The sequence below is a fragment of the Protopterus annectens genome, chromosome 11.part0, assembly GCF_019279795.1.
Source record: "Protopterus annectens isolate FY-2018-M chromosome 11.part0, PAN1.0, whole genome shotgun sequence".
Taxonomy (NCBI): domain Eukaryota; kingdom Metazoa; phylum Chordata; order Ceratodontiformes; family Protopteridae; genus Protopterus; species Protopterus annectens.
Genome location: NC_056745.1, coordinates 853466844 through 853486238, shown reverse-complemented (window position 1 = coordinate 853486238; position 19395 = coordinate 853466844). Strand labels below are relative to the sequence as shown.

Sequence of the window (19395 nt, the reverse complement as noted above, 5' to 3'; positions counted from 1 at the left end):
TGCAGTCTCATGTCAAAATGTTCTTGAAAGGAGTTTTTCATATGAGACCTCCAAGAAAATCGGTGGCCCCTCCTTCGGATCTTAATTTTGTGTTAGAGAAGCTAACACTTGCTCCATTTGAACTAGCTAATCTGGCTGACTTGAGGTTCTTAACATGGAAAAAAGTTCTACTGATAGCTCTGAGCTCTGCAAAAAGGGTATCAGAATTGCAGGCTTTTATGGTGAGTTAACCCTATCTCATTTTCCATAGGGACAGGGTTCCTTCAAGAACTAATACTCCTTTTATGCCTAAAGTGGTATCCAAGTTACAATAAGGTAAACTATCCCTCTCCCCGTTTTCTTTCCTGAACCTAAAAATGAGGGAGAAAGGATATTCCATACCTTAGACAATTCAAGTACTACCCTGACAGAACTAAATATTTTAGATCGGATCAATTCTTCATTTCTTGTGAAGGCAAGAAGAATGGACAACCTTGTGAAGGTAAGTAGAAGGGACTATTTCCAAATGGTTGTCTAGGGCTATAACCTTTTGTTATACTTACCATAACAAAACTAATCCAAGCAGTGTGAAGGCCCACCCTACCAGTGCCTTGGCTTCATCTACTGCTTTTTTCAAAGGGTTGGATTGTAGAAGTATTCTGGAAGCTGCTACTTAGCACATACTTTTACAAAGCACTATAAGCTTGATTTCTTCTCTAGTTCTAGATCAGGTTATGCTAAGACAATTATTCAAGAGCTCCTGGACTCTTCTTCTACCTCCCAAATTTAGTAAGCTATCGTAATCTACTGATATAGTCAATACTACTGCAGCTGTGATTGATATGATGATCATAGTATGGTTGTTAAAGTTGAACTTATCATAACAATAGATGTTTGAATGATCACTGCTCCAGTAGTCTCTCCCTCCCTCTTTCCCCCATATTTTGTATGTCAGGGTGTGGACATTTAAAGTTTGCTGTTCCTAGCATTGTCCTTCCAAGACTCAGTCTCCCTCTCTCTGTTGGCAGGAAAGCCCTGAACGGCTTCAAACCCACACTTGTTTATTAGTCAGCTTGGCATGAGCTACCTGAGACTTTGGATGTGTGAAAGGAGCTCTGAAGCTTTGGAAGCTGTCCGGCTATTATATCCTTCACAGGTTATAACCCATATAGCTAAGGCTACTGCAGCAGTGAGCGTTCAAACATCTACTGCTGAACAATTTTATTTCTTTTCTCTTTTGTTCATATATCATTACATTTCTTCTTTATAGTACTTCACCTTATCTACACATCCCATTTTCCCTTCCTTAATATTTTCTGTATCAAAGTCTTACTATTACTCCATGCTCACATTCTTATATATAGATATATGGATTTTTTCTTACCAGCCTTTCTCTCTGGCCTGAGTAGTTTGGTTTATTGGACATTCATTGATTCACTATGATGCAATTATTACTTTAAGCCTTTTCTCTAATGTAAATTTATTATTCTTTTGTCTTCTTTTGTATTTTCATCTTGTACATCTATTTTGGATTAAATATCGATGTCAAATGCAATTTTCAAACTATGTAGACTGCACATCTTACAGGTGTTTATATTTCAGGTCCTCTGTTAAAAAAGGGATTTTTTTTAATCAGGCCAAACTACTCTGGTTACAATTACAAATAAATAGAAACGTAAATGCATAAATGAATGAATGAATTAATTAATTAATGCATTTTATATGTGTACAAGCCCCACACATTTGTGCACTATTTTTGTGTTTATCACTCTATATGTGTACATTCACACCCAGTGGAAATCTATATTAAAGCTCATTAAAATACAAACTTTTTTGCACAAGTTCAACTGTCTTACCTGAGACAGACCTATCAACAACAGTTTTATAAAGCTGCAGTATAATGTATGAAAGAAATGATCAAACCTTCCAAGTCGGAGAAGAACTAAATTTGAATCCTTTGGTCCACAGACTAATTGAGAGATGTTCACCACTTGTTTATTTTTGTCACTGTTTCTTCCATTTACATCCACAGTTCCAAGCCAAGCTTCATAGTTCCTCAGATCTGGCTTGCTGCACCAAGATAAAGAAAGAGACAGAGCATGTGACATACTGTTTCATTAAGTCTACAAAAAAACTTCTTCTTGTGATACCATGTTTAAATGGCAGCAAAATAAATCACTGAATAATTTTCCTTGTAACAAACGATCTTTTTGTATAGAAAATAGGGCATTTCAAATTACAATATTTGTATGTATGAACTTTGCCATGAGTCAGCTTTGCTACAGTTACAGAAGAAAAAGCCTGTTGTTTGATGAGAATACAGCATAAAATGAGACTGCTATTTGTAACACCTGCTTTACTTCTTACACTGGGGAGTTGTTTTAATCATACTGCAGACAAAGTATGTTAACATTTTTCTTTTGAATATAGATAGCTCACTATTCAAAAATAATGACCACAAAAGGAAATTTCAGGTTATTCGACTCTTGTGGAGCAAGACACTTTTCAAGGCAAATTTCTGACTGGCACATGACAAACTGAAAAGACAACATAATTACAACTGACCACTGACCAATGGGAAGAAAACAAACAAAAAAAGTGAAGAAAGAATGTGAATATAAGTGACAACCACAGATTCATTAAAACACTGAAAGAAAATAATTACGTTTACACAGTGTGTGAGTGTATATATATATATATATATATATATATATATATATATATATATATATATATATATATACTTGCAGTTCACTGATCTGAATGCTCAATTGACAGTATTGGGAGTTGGCATAATGGTTAAGATGTTACCATGTAAGAATGCATGGTCTGGCTTAGACGTCCCCCTCCAGTATCACCTATGAACCTATATTCCAGTAAACATACCATTTTTAATCAGAAAAACTCTTAGTCTGGTGCTTGGTTTATTGAATGTTTGCTGTTCCATTTTTGGTCCAAGATGTGCTTTTGTTGATGGTAAGAGGCTGTGTGGATTAATGCCAAAACCTTGGGATTTACTGAAAGATTTGGCATTAGGAGGGGGAGTGTGTATATATTTGTGGGTTAGATGCAGAGTAAGGGCTAGGTAAGGGGATAGTTTTAGGGTTATGCATGTATGCTAGTGTAGAGAAAGCATGTGTGAGTGCCTTGTGCTGTGGTACTGTTAAAAACATGTTTTTTCTCTTAACAAAAAAAATCCAATCTATGCTGAACCACTTCCAATGAACACACTACACTGTAAAATTATAAATTTATTGAACAAGGTTAAGTGCTTTCATTCATAAGGACTTCATCAGGACCATACCCCCCCCTCTTTCCTCAAACATGTTAAACTGCTACAATTCAGTACAGGCATCATTTTCAAATCAAGGTGCTTAGGATTTCCCTCTCTCTCTCTTCCCCCTTAGCTAACCTGGTGTGACTCAGTGTAAGTTTCTTCATTGTATGGATCTTTTACTATTTTTGTGTAACTGAATGACCTGCTGCTAAATTCTGATTCTGCACAGACTGCTCTATTTTATTGCAGATGCTCTATACGTAGCTAGTGACTTTACTGAATTTCTGTGGTAATATTTGTGTTTAAACTGAAACTGTACCTAGAGAAGGTGTATAATCAGAGCTCCTACTTGCTGCATGTGTTTTTAATGTTTAAATTGCACACACACATTGAAGAAGTGCTTTTATGACTTGAATAACTTGGGCTAGCTATACCTGAAGTGCTTTTACTGGCAATTTTCCAGTTGCACAATTGTGAACAATTGATTTAGTTTTTCTGGTATATCTTTAAAATCTGGCAAATGTTTATTTACTGCATTGCACTCTTGCTTAGGTTTCTTAGCTATAAATCTTAGTTAATTCTGAAGTATGCTACTTTACCCACCCCCCACCATCAAACCTTTCTGAATGTATTATTATAAAATAACTGCCTGTTGTTGCCTTCATGCTTACCCTAGAATATTTGCTTTTCTCTTTTCCTAGTTGAACTCTATAGTTCCCTACAAAACGGAGTCTACAGGACGGCAAACAGTTTCTCTCAGCATTTAAGCAGAGTAGGTTGCACACAAAAAGCATTTGTTAAGCTTTCACTTAACAGTGCTGTGTAATTAAGCAGGTCACCATTTTGGTCAGCCATGGGGCTCTTTTTCTACTTGAGTATTTGCCTCCTTCCCCTGTAACTTAAGTAAACTGATTCTTACATTAAGATCTATAACACTTACTTTATAGCTTTAGGACACCCTAGGAAACCTTGTAAACTGCAATAGCCCCGCTTCGTTCGCCCTCGCTGCGCTCGGGCTCTCTTTGCTCCCCTCTCTGCCCCCAATTCCTTCCTGCCCCCAGTACCTCTAAATTTATAGTACTATAGCCACTCCCCCACTTTGTAGATCCTATCTGCTTTCATCTGGGATAATTCCTCACACCCCCATTCTTCTACCTACATTTTAATAGCACCTATTAGCTTTCATCTGGCATTCTCCCATCCCCCTTCTAGTACCTTTACCTCACCACTCTATCTTCTGGTGTTGCATCACCAGGTAAAATAGTTCCTTAACTCACTAGCTGAATCACAAATAATGCTATACTCCTCTTTACTACCCCTCTTGTTTGCATCATACCTCCTTACCTTGTATGAAAAAAAGTTTCTCACCGGATTTCAGGTCCCGAAAGGCCATACTATCACCCCAGCTGTAAATCCTCCCACCTTCAACCATACTTACAGTACCAGGTCCTATCAAACATCTTGTGCAGTCTATCAACATCTCAACCCCAGGCACATTAGCTTTAGATCCAAACACTACCACAAACTAATAAACAAATTCCTGAAATTCATCACCAAGTATAGACTTAACCTAATACTTGGTGGTGATATTCACCCCAATCCTGGCCCACCCACTTCAAATACACATACCCCCTCTACTTGCAATCTAAGCTACAAACCTACAATTAATAGGCCAACTAATTCTCTCCTAGCCTGTCATCTCAATATTAGAAGCATTAATAACAAGGTACATGAATTGCATGCACTTCTGGATGACCACTCCCTTGAGATTCTCTGTTTATCTGAAACCTGGTTAAAACCTAACACTACAGACAATGAAGTGTTACCACCTGGGTACAACATACACAGGCTGGATCATGCTTCGAGGAATCTGAGTTGAATGTCACCATAGATGTAATACAACCACCTCAGATTAATAACTCAGAGATTCTTGCCACCAAATTGCAACTTAATAAAAATAAATGCATTAATATCATATGTATGTGCATACCCCCAGGTAACAATATATCTACACTTGAAGATATCCTGCACTGGCTATCATATCACTACCCCGAAGAAACCCTACTACTTGGAGGCTTTAACATAGACTGGGGCACCTGTTCCTCAGAATCCCCAACCACTCATATTAACCTGCATGCATTTACACAAATCATATCCACCCCTACCAGGATAGGTAAACCCAACCAAAAAGAAAGCATACTTGACTGGGTACTCATAAATAGTCACCCCAAACTGTACACCTCTGGTACCCTCCGTGATGGCCTAAGCGATCACCTTCTCACATATGTAATTAAGCAAAAAGCCATTAATTCCCAACAAGCCTTACTCAGAAAGGTTAGAAACGATGTAAAAGTTGACCCTGCCAAATTCCAACAAGAACTAAACTTATGTAATTGGTCTACTCTAAAACATCTCCACTTAGAGGAAGCAGTAGCATACTTTAACAACAAATTCCTTGAGATCCTTGATTTGCATGCACCTGTTCGTTCAAAGAGAACAAAGGCAAAAACTGCACCATGGCTTTCTAAAGAGTCTAAACTCAAAATTACCCTCAGAAACAAAGCATGGGCTTTATGGCAATCTTCTAAAGACCCCCAAGATCACATTAAATACAGGCAATCCAGAAACGAAACAAAAAAAATCCATTTTACAAGACAAAAAACAATACTACTGTAATTTACAGACAGTAAATCAAAATAAACCTCAGAAGTTTTGGGCAGGTTTAAATAATCTACTACATCCTGGACAAACTTTAACCCCAATCCCTGCTGCTACTATTGATAAAACCCATGAAGATGTTTCTGACAGTTTTAACCGATTCTTCACTGAGACAATTCAAGCCCCAGCTAGCCAACTACCTCCTAGCTCCCCTGGTCCTGAAAGTAGCACCCATAGAAACCTACTTACATTCAGCTTCCAACTATTCACCACTTCACTTATCCGTACCTTGATCAAAAAATTAAAACCCACTACACTTTCTGCTGATCAACTCCCTGCCGAGTACCTACAAAAATCAGCTGATTCTATTGCTTACCCCGTCTCAATACTAATCAATCGAACCATAGTAGAAGCTAAAATTCCCACCATCTGGAAAATATCCTATGTAATTCCACTTCACAAAGGAGGCAGCTCTACTGAATTCTCTAGTTATAGGCCAATAGCTATACTCTCTCCACTTGCAAAGATTATGGAAAAATGTATTCATAGACAATTCATGCACCACCTAATCCAGAATCACCTTATGGCAGACACTCAGCATGGCTTCCGTCCTCATCACAGTACTACTTCAGCCCTCCTAGCCTTTACCAACACCATAAACCATAATTGCAGTAATAATTATATATCCTCAGCCCTCTTCTTGGATCTTTCCAAGGCATTCGATATGGTTGATCACCAACTTTTAATCCAGACGCTGCAAACATTCTGTCTAAATACTACAGCCCTTCAGTGGTTTCAGTCCTACCTGAATGGTCGACAGCAGGCTGTCCTCTGGCAGAACAAACTCTCTAACCTTCTACCTAACACCCTTGGAGTACCACAAGGCTCTATACTAGGGCCCTTGCTGTTCTCCATCTTCATTAATGACCTTTATACTGTCATCCCAAAAGTCAGCTGTATCCAATATGCTGATGACTCTACTCTGATTTGCTCGGCCACATCTCCAATAGAGTTATGGTCAGCTACCTAGACCACCTTTAATACAATAGAAAACTGGCTTTCTGAATGTCATCTGATCCTAAATCCCAAAAAAACTAAAATGCTGTTATTTTCACCAACATGTAGATCTACTGCTTTCACCTTTACCATAAATTCAAATGATGGCACAATAATCTCCCCTGACCCCTCTACAAAACTATTAGGTGCCATCATAGATAATAATCTAAAATTCGACCTATATGTTAACCAAACTATCAAAACCATCAATAAAAAATTTGTGTCACTTTACAGAATAAAAGCCTTCCTAACTCCTCCAGCTAAAAATGCCATAGCTCGCTCTCACCTTCTTTCAACCCTTCTGTATGCATCCCCTCTACTCTCAGATTTAAACAAAACTGTCCTTAACAAACTCTCAATTTGCTACAACCACATTGCCAGGTTTGCCACTGGGCTGCCATTTAGGACACATCATTGCATCAATCTAAACCAGCTTGGGTGGCTTGAACTACCCAGCCTAATCCAGTATAATCAACTCATTATGGCCTATAAAATGTAACATTGCTAAATCCTTACTGTATTGCCTACTGCTGCATCTCACATATTCCTAACTGTTCGTGACATTGTATTATCATCCATTACTGTATGTAACCTTGATTGTACTGTTTTTGGAGCTTTTCTCCCCGGGCCTCCACTGAAAATGGGTACTTCTTGGCCCAGTGGACTTCCCCGGTAATCAAACTGAAATAAATAAAATAAATAAATAAATCCTCTATAATCCAGACAATACTCCTGCACTTAAAAATATTATCACCCCCCTATAACAATCCTAGACTACTTTGATCCTCTAACAAACTACTAATTCAGACTAGCAAAATTAATAACACAGCCGGTGACTCTCTCTTTGCAAACTCTGTAAGTAGATCCTGGAATTTTCTTCCAGCTGATATTACCTTACTTTCTAGCTTAGGTCAATTTAAAACTAGACTCAAACAACATTTGTCACTTAACTGGCAATGTCACTGTATCAAGCCTGGCCAACTCTCTCTAGAATGTGCAAAAATCTGTTAACCATCTTACTGTGTAATTTAATTTAATCCTGACTTACGCTCGCGATTAACTCTAACCTGTGGAACTTGTTTAACTTGCTTACTTATGTAATCTTTGTAAATAGTCTGTTTGTAATATGTAATGCTGGTATTATGTAATGCTGTATCTACTTACCCTTGGAGCTTTTCTCCCCGGGCCTCTGCTGAAAATGGACATGCATCCAGTCGGACTATCCCAGTCAACAAATGTAAAATAAATAAATAAACTGACACACATTCAAGAGACTTTATACCTATTTAGGATACATCAATTAATTATTTAAAGAGTAACAAAATAATTTTTTTGCAAGTAAATCCTAAATAGACTATTTTAAAAATACAAAAAAATAAACTCACGGCATAAATTAAATACAGCCTTTCACAAAGAAAGATAAAAAGAGTAAACTATATATCTATATCTATCTATCTATCTAGATATATATATATATATATAAACATTAAGACCCGAGTGGGAAGTAGCATACTAGTTCCTGGTATACCAAAGAGTTATTCAATGACCTCCCCCAGGGTTGAGGGATATTATCTCTAAAATGCCAAATGTAAATTTTGAAAAATTGTTACAGTTCAAGGTATGTTTATATATATATATATTCTCCATATTTTAAAAGTACATTTTGAAAAATTGTTACAGTTCAATCAAGGTATGTTTTTATATATATATATATATATATATATATATATATATATATATATATATATATTCTCCATATTTTAAAAGTGCTCGTAAATTCTTTTGATTAATACCCTCTGAGTCTTCCCAACACAAAACAGAAACAGGCTGAGCAAATGGCAAGCTACACTACCCCCTTACATTTATAATTTCCTTTTTTAAAAAATAATTTCATATTGTCCATCTGAGTAATTTAAATTAAAAGCAACCATATTGATAATGAATGAACAATATTTACATGAGATACATTTGGTAGTACCTTTAAAAAGTCCAGTTGCTGTTAAACTGTTTATTCTGGAATCATTTTCTAATAATTTCTTTAAATTATTAGCATTTTGTACACAAATCTAAGTCTCTCATTAATGACTATAAAATTAGCATCACAAGTGCTTAAAATGTTCCAGTGTTTTCTAGCAATATTTTCAAAAAGGTTCGACTGCTGCGGTAATTACAAATGGAATGACTGGGACAATTGAAATTAACATTTTTAATAATGGAATTAACGGTTTCCCTAGTGTGAACCACTTGAACGAGTTTAATGTCTCTGAGAATAGTGCACATATTTATACAGATACTCAAAATAGTTCTTTTCCCAATATGAATGGAGTTATAAACCAGGCTGATGTCAATGGCTTTCAGTTTTTGACCAACCAAAATAACAATTCTAACGTTCATATTTGGTTAAACAAATCCTCTTGGTCCACCAATACTAATTTGGGACCATGGTTGAACCAGGAAACTAGTTTTCCTTCTTCAGAGGAGAACATTCATAATTTGAAAAAAAATACTGTTTAAATTACATAGTTTGCAAATTAATGATGAATATTTTAAAGAATGTTTAAAGATGAATATCCTACCTCAAGGACTTAGAGTATATACATCCCCTAAAGGGGTATTGCATAGGTCAGTTTTTTTTATAATGAAAGTAAGGATATGTTTGACAGGCATGGCTTTGAACTCATGTTGGCTACCTTTAAGTCTAATGAGAATAGGACTGTTATGTTAATTGAAGTTATTAATGTTTTAAATCTAAAAATTGTTTCTGATTTATTATTTGACACTTTGAAACCTAAATATGGTGGTATTTTTGTTAAGGTTGAAAAACATATGGAATTAAATCTAAAATGGAAGAAAGGTAAAATTAAAAGGGATTTTAAACATTATCAAACTAATGTGGCTTATCCCCTACCCAAGGGACAATTTTGGACCATCTTATTGAGTTAGGTCAGGGTGAAAATTATAAACAGGTTACAGAGGTTCCAAATTCCACTGATAAACCCCCTTATCATGTTATGACAGAGGAAGATGGTGTTGATTTCTACCTGCACTCTTAGGAATATCCTCCTCTTAGGAGGTCCAAACATTTAGCCAGTCATGGACACACAACAAAACCAAGGCTTGGTTATCCCAAAAAGAGGAGGAAAAAAGTAAAACATCATTTTCAGAAAAGGGAAACAGGAATGGAGAGGCTTTATGGAATTTAGTTTGTCACCAAGCAGATGATGGGCATGTGAAGTTTTTTTTCTCATAATGGATTTAAAATTCTAAATTAATAAAAAAAAAAACAGAAATTGTAAAAGTTAGGGGGTAGTATCTTCTTGCCCTTTGTTCAGCCTGTTCCTGTTTTTTATTTTGAGACGATTGAAAGAGCATTAAACAAAATAATCTATGAGCACTTTTATGATTTGGAGAAAAAAATATTAATAATGTCCTATATAAACATACCATGAACTATAACAATTTTTCACAATTTACTTTTGGTGTTTTAGAGATAGTATCCCTCAACTCTAAGGGAGGACATTGGAAGAACTCTTTGGAATACCAGGAACTAGCATGGCAAATTCTATAGATGCCACTTCCCACCCAGGTTTTACTGATTACACTTCTATTTCCCAGTGTTAAAGAGATGTAGGGATAAGCTGTGATTGTTTTATTTTTCTAGTAGATGTTTACAACCAATCCACACACACGCACACACACACACACAATATATATACATATATATATATATATATATATATATATATATATACATATATATATATATATATATATATATATATATATTTTTTTTTTTATATGGGTCTATGCATGGTGTGTGTGTGTGTGTGTGTGTGTGTGTGTGTGTGTGTGTGTGTGTGTGTGTGTGTGTGTGTGTGTGTGTGTGTGTGTGTGTGTGTCTATGTGTGTGTGTGTGTGTGTGTGTGTGTGTGTGTGTGTGTGTGTGTGTGTGTGTGTGTGTGTGTGTGTGTGTGTGTGTGGGTGTCTATGTGTCTATGCCTGTATGTATATGTGTGTGTGTGTGTGTGTGTGTGTGTCTATGTGTCTATGCCTGTGTGTGTGTGTGTGTGTGTGTGTGTGTGTGTGTGTGTGTGTGTGTGTGTGTGTGTGTGTGCATATGGGTCTATGCATATGTGTGTGTGTGTGTATATGCGTGCGTGTGTGTGTCTATGTGTGTGTGGCTAAGAGGTACTTTCTACCCTGTTCAGTTTCATGTTCATCTATGGTAGTTTAGAACTGAATGGTATTTGTGTGAGTGTGTACTGCCTAAATGGGGTGAGGCCTGCAAGGTGTATGAGGGTGTGTATGTCATTAGTGGCATTCAGCATTTCTATTGCCATATATACATATATGTACAAGACACTGACATATTTATGCCCTTTTGGAGGATATTTTGTATATTATACAAACATCCATTATATACACATTAAATGTATTATATAGGTATATAGATATATGTACACACATTATATATATATGTGTGTGTAAATCATACAAGCATGAATGACAGGTTGTTGTAGTACTAATAAAATATGGTTTACCAATGTTGTGGATGTTCATTGTACCTGTAATCTGTTTCTGGATAACTTCTGCACATGTTCACCATTACCTGCTGTATTTTGACTGTGAAAAAAAAAAAATATATATATATATATATATATATATATATATATATATATATATACATACATATATATATATATATATATATATATATATATATATATATATATATATATATATATGTATATATGTATATATATATATATATATATATATATATATATATATATATATATATATATATATATATACATATATATATATATGTATATATATATATGTATATATATATGTATATATACATATATATATATATATATACATATGTATATATATATATATATATATATATATATATACATATATATATATATATATATATATATATATATATATATATATGTATGCTAATTTTGTTTTGTCCTTCAAATGAACCTCACATAAATTATGTCAATTTGCTCTGTTTTTTCAATCGATGCCGCGGTGGTACGGCAGTAGCATTGTTACCTCACAACAAGAGGTTCTCCGTTCGATTCTCGGCGTGGCTTGGGAGTGCCTTCTGTTTGGAGTCTGCAGGTCCTGACTGCAGTTGGTTAGCATTCGAAAGACATGCGTGTGTAAATGGGCGTGCCTTCATTGAAGGTTGGGCATCGAGCTGGCACCCCGGCGTTTCGTAAAAAAATCTACTGCCAATCATTAGCGGACCGGAGTTCCGCTGTGGCATCCCCTTACCAGGAAAAAGCCAAATGACTAACAACATTTAGTTCATAGGTAAAGGAGTCTTTCTGGCAAAAGGTTCTATAATGAAATGATAAGTAACAATCGCAGATTGACAATACAGCATAAGTAAGGCTGTTATTTGTAACATCCACCTTACCATGTATATAGAGAAGTTGTTTTAATCATGCCATAGACAAAATATGTTAACATTTTCTATAATATGTATACAGACACAAATGTATAAAGTAGCTTTCAACTTTATAGGTACATGGATGAGCATTATCTGCCATAAACACACATTTCTTTTTAATTTGTGAATACACGTGGCTGACCATCATGCAACTGCACACAAAACTGCAGCTACCTGAGCTGCACACACTTTCTGCTTTTCTGCAAAGGGCCATCATTTTGAATCTTGACTTTGATGTATTTTGGTTTGTTAGACTCCATAGAAGAGCATGATTTAAGCCTGGATAGTGGCACTATCAGAGCCATAGAACATTGCAGACATCATTATGATGACCTTGCAGGAGAAATCCAGATTCTCCAGCCCAGTGGGAGAAAATAGTCCAGAAGGCATGGCCTGAATAGAGGTGTACTTATCTGTTCTGGGACCTCTGCTGTTTGGCATCTACTTTTTTGAAGTAAAAGCCAATACCAAATGGCTATGTCTGACTAGGTTTGCAGATGACTACAAGCTAGGAACAGGCACTGAATCCCCAAATGACGTAGCCATGCTGCAGAAGGGTATGTCCCAAATAAATAACTGATACCAAAATTATGGACTGAAAGTAATGCCAAAAAACACATTTTTGTGTCTTTTGGTAAGTCATTTACCCCAGAGAACTATTACATTGACAATACACCCCAAGAGCTGACCCAGTTGTTTGAGATTTGGGAACTTATTTGAACAGTGACCCAGGTTTTGACCAACATGTGCCCATTGTTGTAAGAAAGTCCTTGTATATTGCACAACTTATAAACAAAAGAATTGTTTAGATCTAGGGATGTCATTGTCCCCCTTTACTCACCCATCATTAGGACAATCATTTAATATAATGCCCCCTTTGACATGTATCTAAATAAGACACATGCAACAATTGGAACACCCACAGAGATACCTTACAAAGAGGATACAAGGTCTTAACAGCATGTCCTACATGGGCAAACTCAAAGCCCTGTCACTATACCCAGTACACTACAAACAACTAAGAAGTGACCTGTGTCTGGTATACAACGCACCCGCTGACCCTATACTGATGGATTGACTATACATCAGTAAATCAAATGGCATCAGAAATACTCAGTCTAGGGATCTAAACCTCTTCTGCACCATCAACAGAATGGTTTGGAGGGACACATATATCTCACAGAGGATACTGCTGCTCTGGAACAGATTATCCATCCACAAAAAACAAAGTTCATCGCTGTCCATATTCAAGCACAACTTGGATTTATGGATGGGAAACAGTAAATTTACTCCAGGACTGCCTCCTATACTACTAATGGACAGAGGCAGCTCCTAAATGCTTTATCTTATGCATGTGTCCCCTTAAACTGTCAATGTATGATCTCAGTCATTCTCATTAGGGGTAATATATAATTATTGACCATGGGATGTGAAAGGGCAGTCTCTGACCGAATGAGATAGGTTAATTTGAGCAGAAGAAAAGTTAAACTAGCTAGACTTTAAATGGCTCGCAAAGGCAGTTAGACTAGTACTTACATATGAACCTATGGACTTGCAGAAACAGTCAATGTGGGAAAAATGCAAACATTGATTGTAGTGCAAATGAGCAAAATCGTGAAATTAAAATTGAGGAAAGAAAGACCAACACATAGCAAGCCAGGGAGACAGAATCTCAAACCTCCTGTGGAACATGCAACTAATCCTGTCAATTTTTTTCCCAAGCTTAAAAGGAAGGACATCATCAATACACCACCTGCACTGTCTATATGTAATATAAAGCACAATATCTCTACCTGTTACTATGCTAATGCACTTCTACAGTAATAGGATGGTTAACTTTTTTCTGTTATTAGACTTCTCATTTTGCCCTGATAATATGTACCTAAGTAGATATTCTGTCCTATTGTTACTGCTTCATAATGAAGCAGCCTACATATGTAGGTTCCACTGCATTGGTATTTTCATGTGCTTATATATTTATAATTTCATTTTTTACCTGGTCAGTGTTGTACTCCCTATCTTTCTTGGATGTGTCCCATTGCAGGCTTATGTACAGAGCATGGTGCGCCTTCTCTACAGGTGACACCCATAGCATATTCACTTGCCAGATCACTTGTGAACCATGACAGATAATAGGTAGGCATGCACACCCCCCATGGAACATGTTTACTGCTATAGCCATTGCTGGCCAGCAGGGTTAAGAATATTTACAGGGGACTGATGGGTGAATTGCTTTTTAGGTAGGAGCTGCTCATAGTCAGACTGCTAGAGTTTTCTCTGTAAGGGGTGGGCCATGTCCTTATGCCATGTATTCACTTCATGGTGAACTGTGGCCTTATGCATGTTTACAGTCGTGAACCATTCAGAGGTGTGCTGTGTTGGCTGGTTGTTTCACTCACTTACATGATATGTGGATCCTGTCCATTGACAGCCCTGTGGCTGGGAATATACATACTGTATCAGCATACAGTGCTTTATATTATATATGAGCAACACATGTGAGGTGTTGATAATGTCCTTTCTTTTCCAACATGGGGAGAAATTGACATGAAATGGTGAATGTTTCACAGGAAGTATGAGCTTCTGCCTCCATGGCCTGGTATGTGTTGTTTTTTCTTTCCTCATTGTTAATTTCAGGATTTTCTCATTTGCATTACAATCAATGTTTGAATTCTTCCCACTTTGTCTGTCTCTCTCTCTACTCACTCTTTCTCTTTGCAAGTCCATTACAGCCAAGGGCACTTCTATTGCAACATTGCAACCTAGCCATGTTGTGGCTTGTGACAGATCTTCACCAAGTATGCCTTCTGGGGTTTCTCTCATCTGGAAAAGCAGAGACTTTTGTCTGTCAGGTAGCCCAGGATGTGGGTCACCGCCTGAGTAGGTCCATCCACATGTTGTGGTCGAGACTGCAGTGGAGTCAGCAGTGGAAGGATGCTGGGGCCAATAGTAAAACCTTTGGCAGCAGGTGCAAAACTTGCTGAGTCAACAGGCTCTGACCACAGCGGCATCAGAGACTGGTCCTTCCTGACACACCTAGGCATGGGTCCACCCATTAGTTTCTGGAATGTTCAGACATATCCTTGTTACCACATTTCTCCCTTTAACTCTCATCCTTTTTGTGCCCTTCTTATTGTGATATGCCCATCCCTTGTTTTTGTCTATTATCATGCATCTTCCTTAATTTATATCCCTACTCATATTCCCTATATCCTTCCCATGTTGCCCTTATATATTATAGAAAAAGGTGTCCCTTTCCATACAAAATGTACTCTCCCTTCCCTCCTCATTTTGCTCATTCATTTGTCTTACCCATTTGTGTTTCCCTCACTTTTTCTTTGCACCTTTTCCCATTGTTATGTTCCTATCCATCCATTTCCACCCATATAAAAACTGGTGTCCATTAATAAACGATATATTAAAGATGTCGGTACAATGGATTAATCAGCATACCAGTGCCATTATGCAAAGGCACAAGCTATCTCTCTCATCAAAATCTCAAAATATCGGCTCAGAGCCACTTCATTGCATAATTTGTACACTTACATTGTTACACTACACTTACACAAAAGTGCATGCCATACATATGTGTGTAGGAATTTTTCTGCAGATTTTCTTTGCCTTGCATGATTTCAGCCCTGCAAAATTTGGGTGGGTGGATGGTTCTAAGCTGCACAAATACAAAACCCAGTGCTATATGGTTCACATATACCCCATTACATGCCTGTGTAGCTCCCCTATTTACTGAATTGTTTGCACACTTGTGCAGTCCAGGGCCATGAATATCACCCATAGTCTTCCAAGTGGAGCACTGGCAGTCTTGTATTTTGTCATCTTAGGAAACAGTATACTAGCATTTATAAAGTACATGCTACATTTAAATGCGGCTTTTGTTCTCAGTGCCGATTTGTTTTGAAGACAGAATCAGGGTGAATAACCAAAAGTTTAAAGCATCTTTTCATTGTACCTGTAATTCAGTGGGAGTTATATACCTTACCTTATGTCAAAAATGTAGCGGATCTTATGTGGGAAAAACTAAAAGAAAGTTCAGAGAATGATTATATGAACACAGTCATGACATTAGGAGCAAAAACATTAACAATTCCTGAAAAAAACACATCCAGAAATATCCTGATCATGACTTTGCTTTTTTTTGGGCTCAATAGTGCTGTTAAAAATCCAAGGAGTCAACCATGGGATGATTTAACAGAACAAAGTGAAGCATTGTGGCAAATTAAGCTTAATGCCACAGTTTATCCTGGCCTGAAAGACCATGTCTCTATTTAAAACATTTTAAGACTGATTTGTTATTTAGTCTAGGGTTGTAATATTACTATATTCAGTCTTTCTGATGTAATTTATGAATTAGTTGTCATCATCAATGTTTTTTCGACACTATTTTTAAACACCAGATACACGGTAAGTAGTAACATTATTAGTTTGTTATGTACACGTGACTTGCTGGGAGGGGAATTTAAACCCATGGTTTGTTTCATTGTGTCTGATTATGAAGAAGTCAGTTATATCCAGACAAAAGTGCTAAATCCTGTTTTTTATGAAGTTGTGTGTTTTAATAAATGTTATTCAACCTAATCCCAGTGCAATTGTTTTTCCTGCCAGTATGTTTTTTTTTTAATCTGGTGGTAACTTTTGTCAGTGTACTGCTGAATAAAAAAAATATGGGCTACACATTGTTAGCAGCAGTAATTTTATGTAGTAACAAGTGCTACAGAGGTAATAAGCAACATAACTTTGGTCTCTGACAACCTTTTGCACAGCAGAGTAAAACTTTCAGCAATAGATGTTACAATGTATGGGGAAACAGAATTTATGAAACACTGATTTGCATTTTATTTAGATGGAAAAGTGAGAAGCCCCAGCTTGGAAGGTTTTTTACATTATGCAAAGCCTCTGAAATTTAGAGAAAGGTCTGCCAGTGAGGTGTTTGTGTAAGATCTTAATATGGTCAACAGTCTTGTGGGTGAAGCCATGTGCTAATGTGTCAATCTGCGGAGTGGCTAATACTAATTAGCCATGTGCTCTCCTCAAAAATATCCACAACTCCTGTTTTATTTAGCTCACTGATTCAGAGAATCACTGGGCCAAATGAAATTTTACTGTATGTAGGAATTATAATTAAAAGCAAATAACATGGAGTTGTACTGCAAAACACTTTAATATAACAGGATGAAGGAGTCCACAGCAACAATAAAATTCAGAAAGATTAAAATTCAACACAGTGAACAAAGCACTTTTGCCTTGTAAATAATTAAAGTTTTATCTAATTATTTACATATAACAGACTTATTCAATTGGGGTGGCCAAGGTGGTGAAGCGGTTAGCGTTGCCACCTCACAGCAAGAAGTTCTCTGGTTCGATTCTCGGCTGGGGTGCCTTCTGTGCGGAGTCTGCATGTCTTCCCTGTGATCACATGGGTTTCCTCTGTGTGCTCCGGTTTCCTCCCACATCCCAAAGACATGCTGCAGGTGGATTGGACACTCTAAATTGGCCCTCGGTGTGAGTGCGTGCATGTGTGTGCCTTCTGCGGAAGGTTGGGTGCCGGGCTGGCAATTCGACACCGTAAAGCTCTACTGCCAATCATGACTAGACAGGTGATCCGCTGTGGTGACCCCTAACCAGGAAAAGCTGAAAGAAGAAGACTAGACTTATTCAATTACCATTTTTTTTTCTTTTAACAGTTTGAGAATTTTATATAGATGTAACAAAAATACCACTGCATTTATAAGTCCTAAACCACTATCCTCTTTTGCTACATAGTGAGTATAGTGATATCACTATCACATTTTTACAGCAGTCTAAAATAGCTAGGCTTCTAACTATGCTATTAAAACTGTTAAAATTCAGTGATAATATCCAGCAATTACCATTACTTCTATTTAGGAAAATGTTCTAAGGAAAAATAATAAAACCTTCACCCTTTTTTCTTTCTTCTTTTCCTTTATGTTTAATCCAGTAAATTTTCTCTTTCTCTCTCATTCATTTACCTATAGAATTTTTCTTTCTTGCTTTCTTTTTTTTACTATATTCCAGGCAATATCTTTTTGTCACTGTAAGTACATTCTTCAATATTTAATTCTTGTTTTTATGTGTCATACATTTATCATCAGTATTTTTACTGTTTCTTCTGTATTTTTTCTTCATGATTTTGCCCCTGTTCTTCATTTACTACTTCCATAATCTCTTGAATGTGTTCAAGCCACAGTAGATTCATGTAGTTCCTTCTTTACAATCCATCTGGATATGACCTACTTTATTGCATTTATAACATTTTAACTGGGTTTATATTAGGTAAATGAACGTTTGTCTTAGCGACTGCCCTAAATAATAGAATAATCCCAGACCTCAAGATGCGTGTTGTGAGATCACGCTATAGTGAAGATTGTAATATTTGCCCTTTCCTCACTGTAGTGCGATCTCAGAGTTGGTATATATATTTAGCAGGGGGTGCGGGGGGCATAGCCCCCCATAATAGCAAGTTTGAGGTCCAGGATTTTTGATAATTATAGCATTCGCTAAGATAAACTTTTGTTTATCTAATATAGACCCTTTTAACTTACATTTTTTGCATCATGACCCATTGCATCACATGTAACACATCTCCTTTTTGTATAATTAACAATTGACCTCATTTTCCACAGTAGATACATGTTTTGGGTTGTTCCCAATATTTAACAACACCTTTTTGATCATCTATATTTATAATACTAGGAATATAAATTATTTTATCATTTTCCATTTTTAGTACAACATTAGAATCCCATCCCCAAGTCCATAATCCTCTTTTGTTGAAAACTTTAGAAATGTCCAATACATCTTTAAATATGAAATTTAAATGTCTGTTCAAAGTCTATTTTTAAATTTCTGCTCTAAAATGAACATAAATTTTCTTCTTAGTTTCTCTGAAAAAAAAAGCTTTAACTACATAAGCATT

General features: G+C 36.5%; 1 protein-coding gene across 2 annotated transcripts in view; it reads right to left on the bottom strand.

Moving 5' to 3' along the window:
• The window catches only part of HGF (hepatocyte growth factor), a 1211563-nt gene that overhangs the window by 99263 nt on the left and 1092905 nt on the right, over positions 1-19395 (bottom strand). For both annotated transcript variants that reach the window (XM_044088269.1, XM_044088268.1), the window contains exon 15: positions 1903-2049. In XM_044088269.1, the coding sequence (XP_043944204.1) occupies positions 1903-2049 (147 nt within the window). The remainder of the gene's footprint in view (positions 1-1902; positions 2050-19395) is intronic.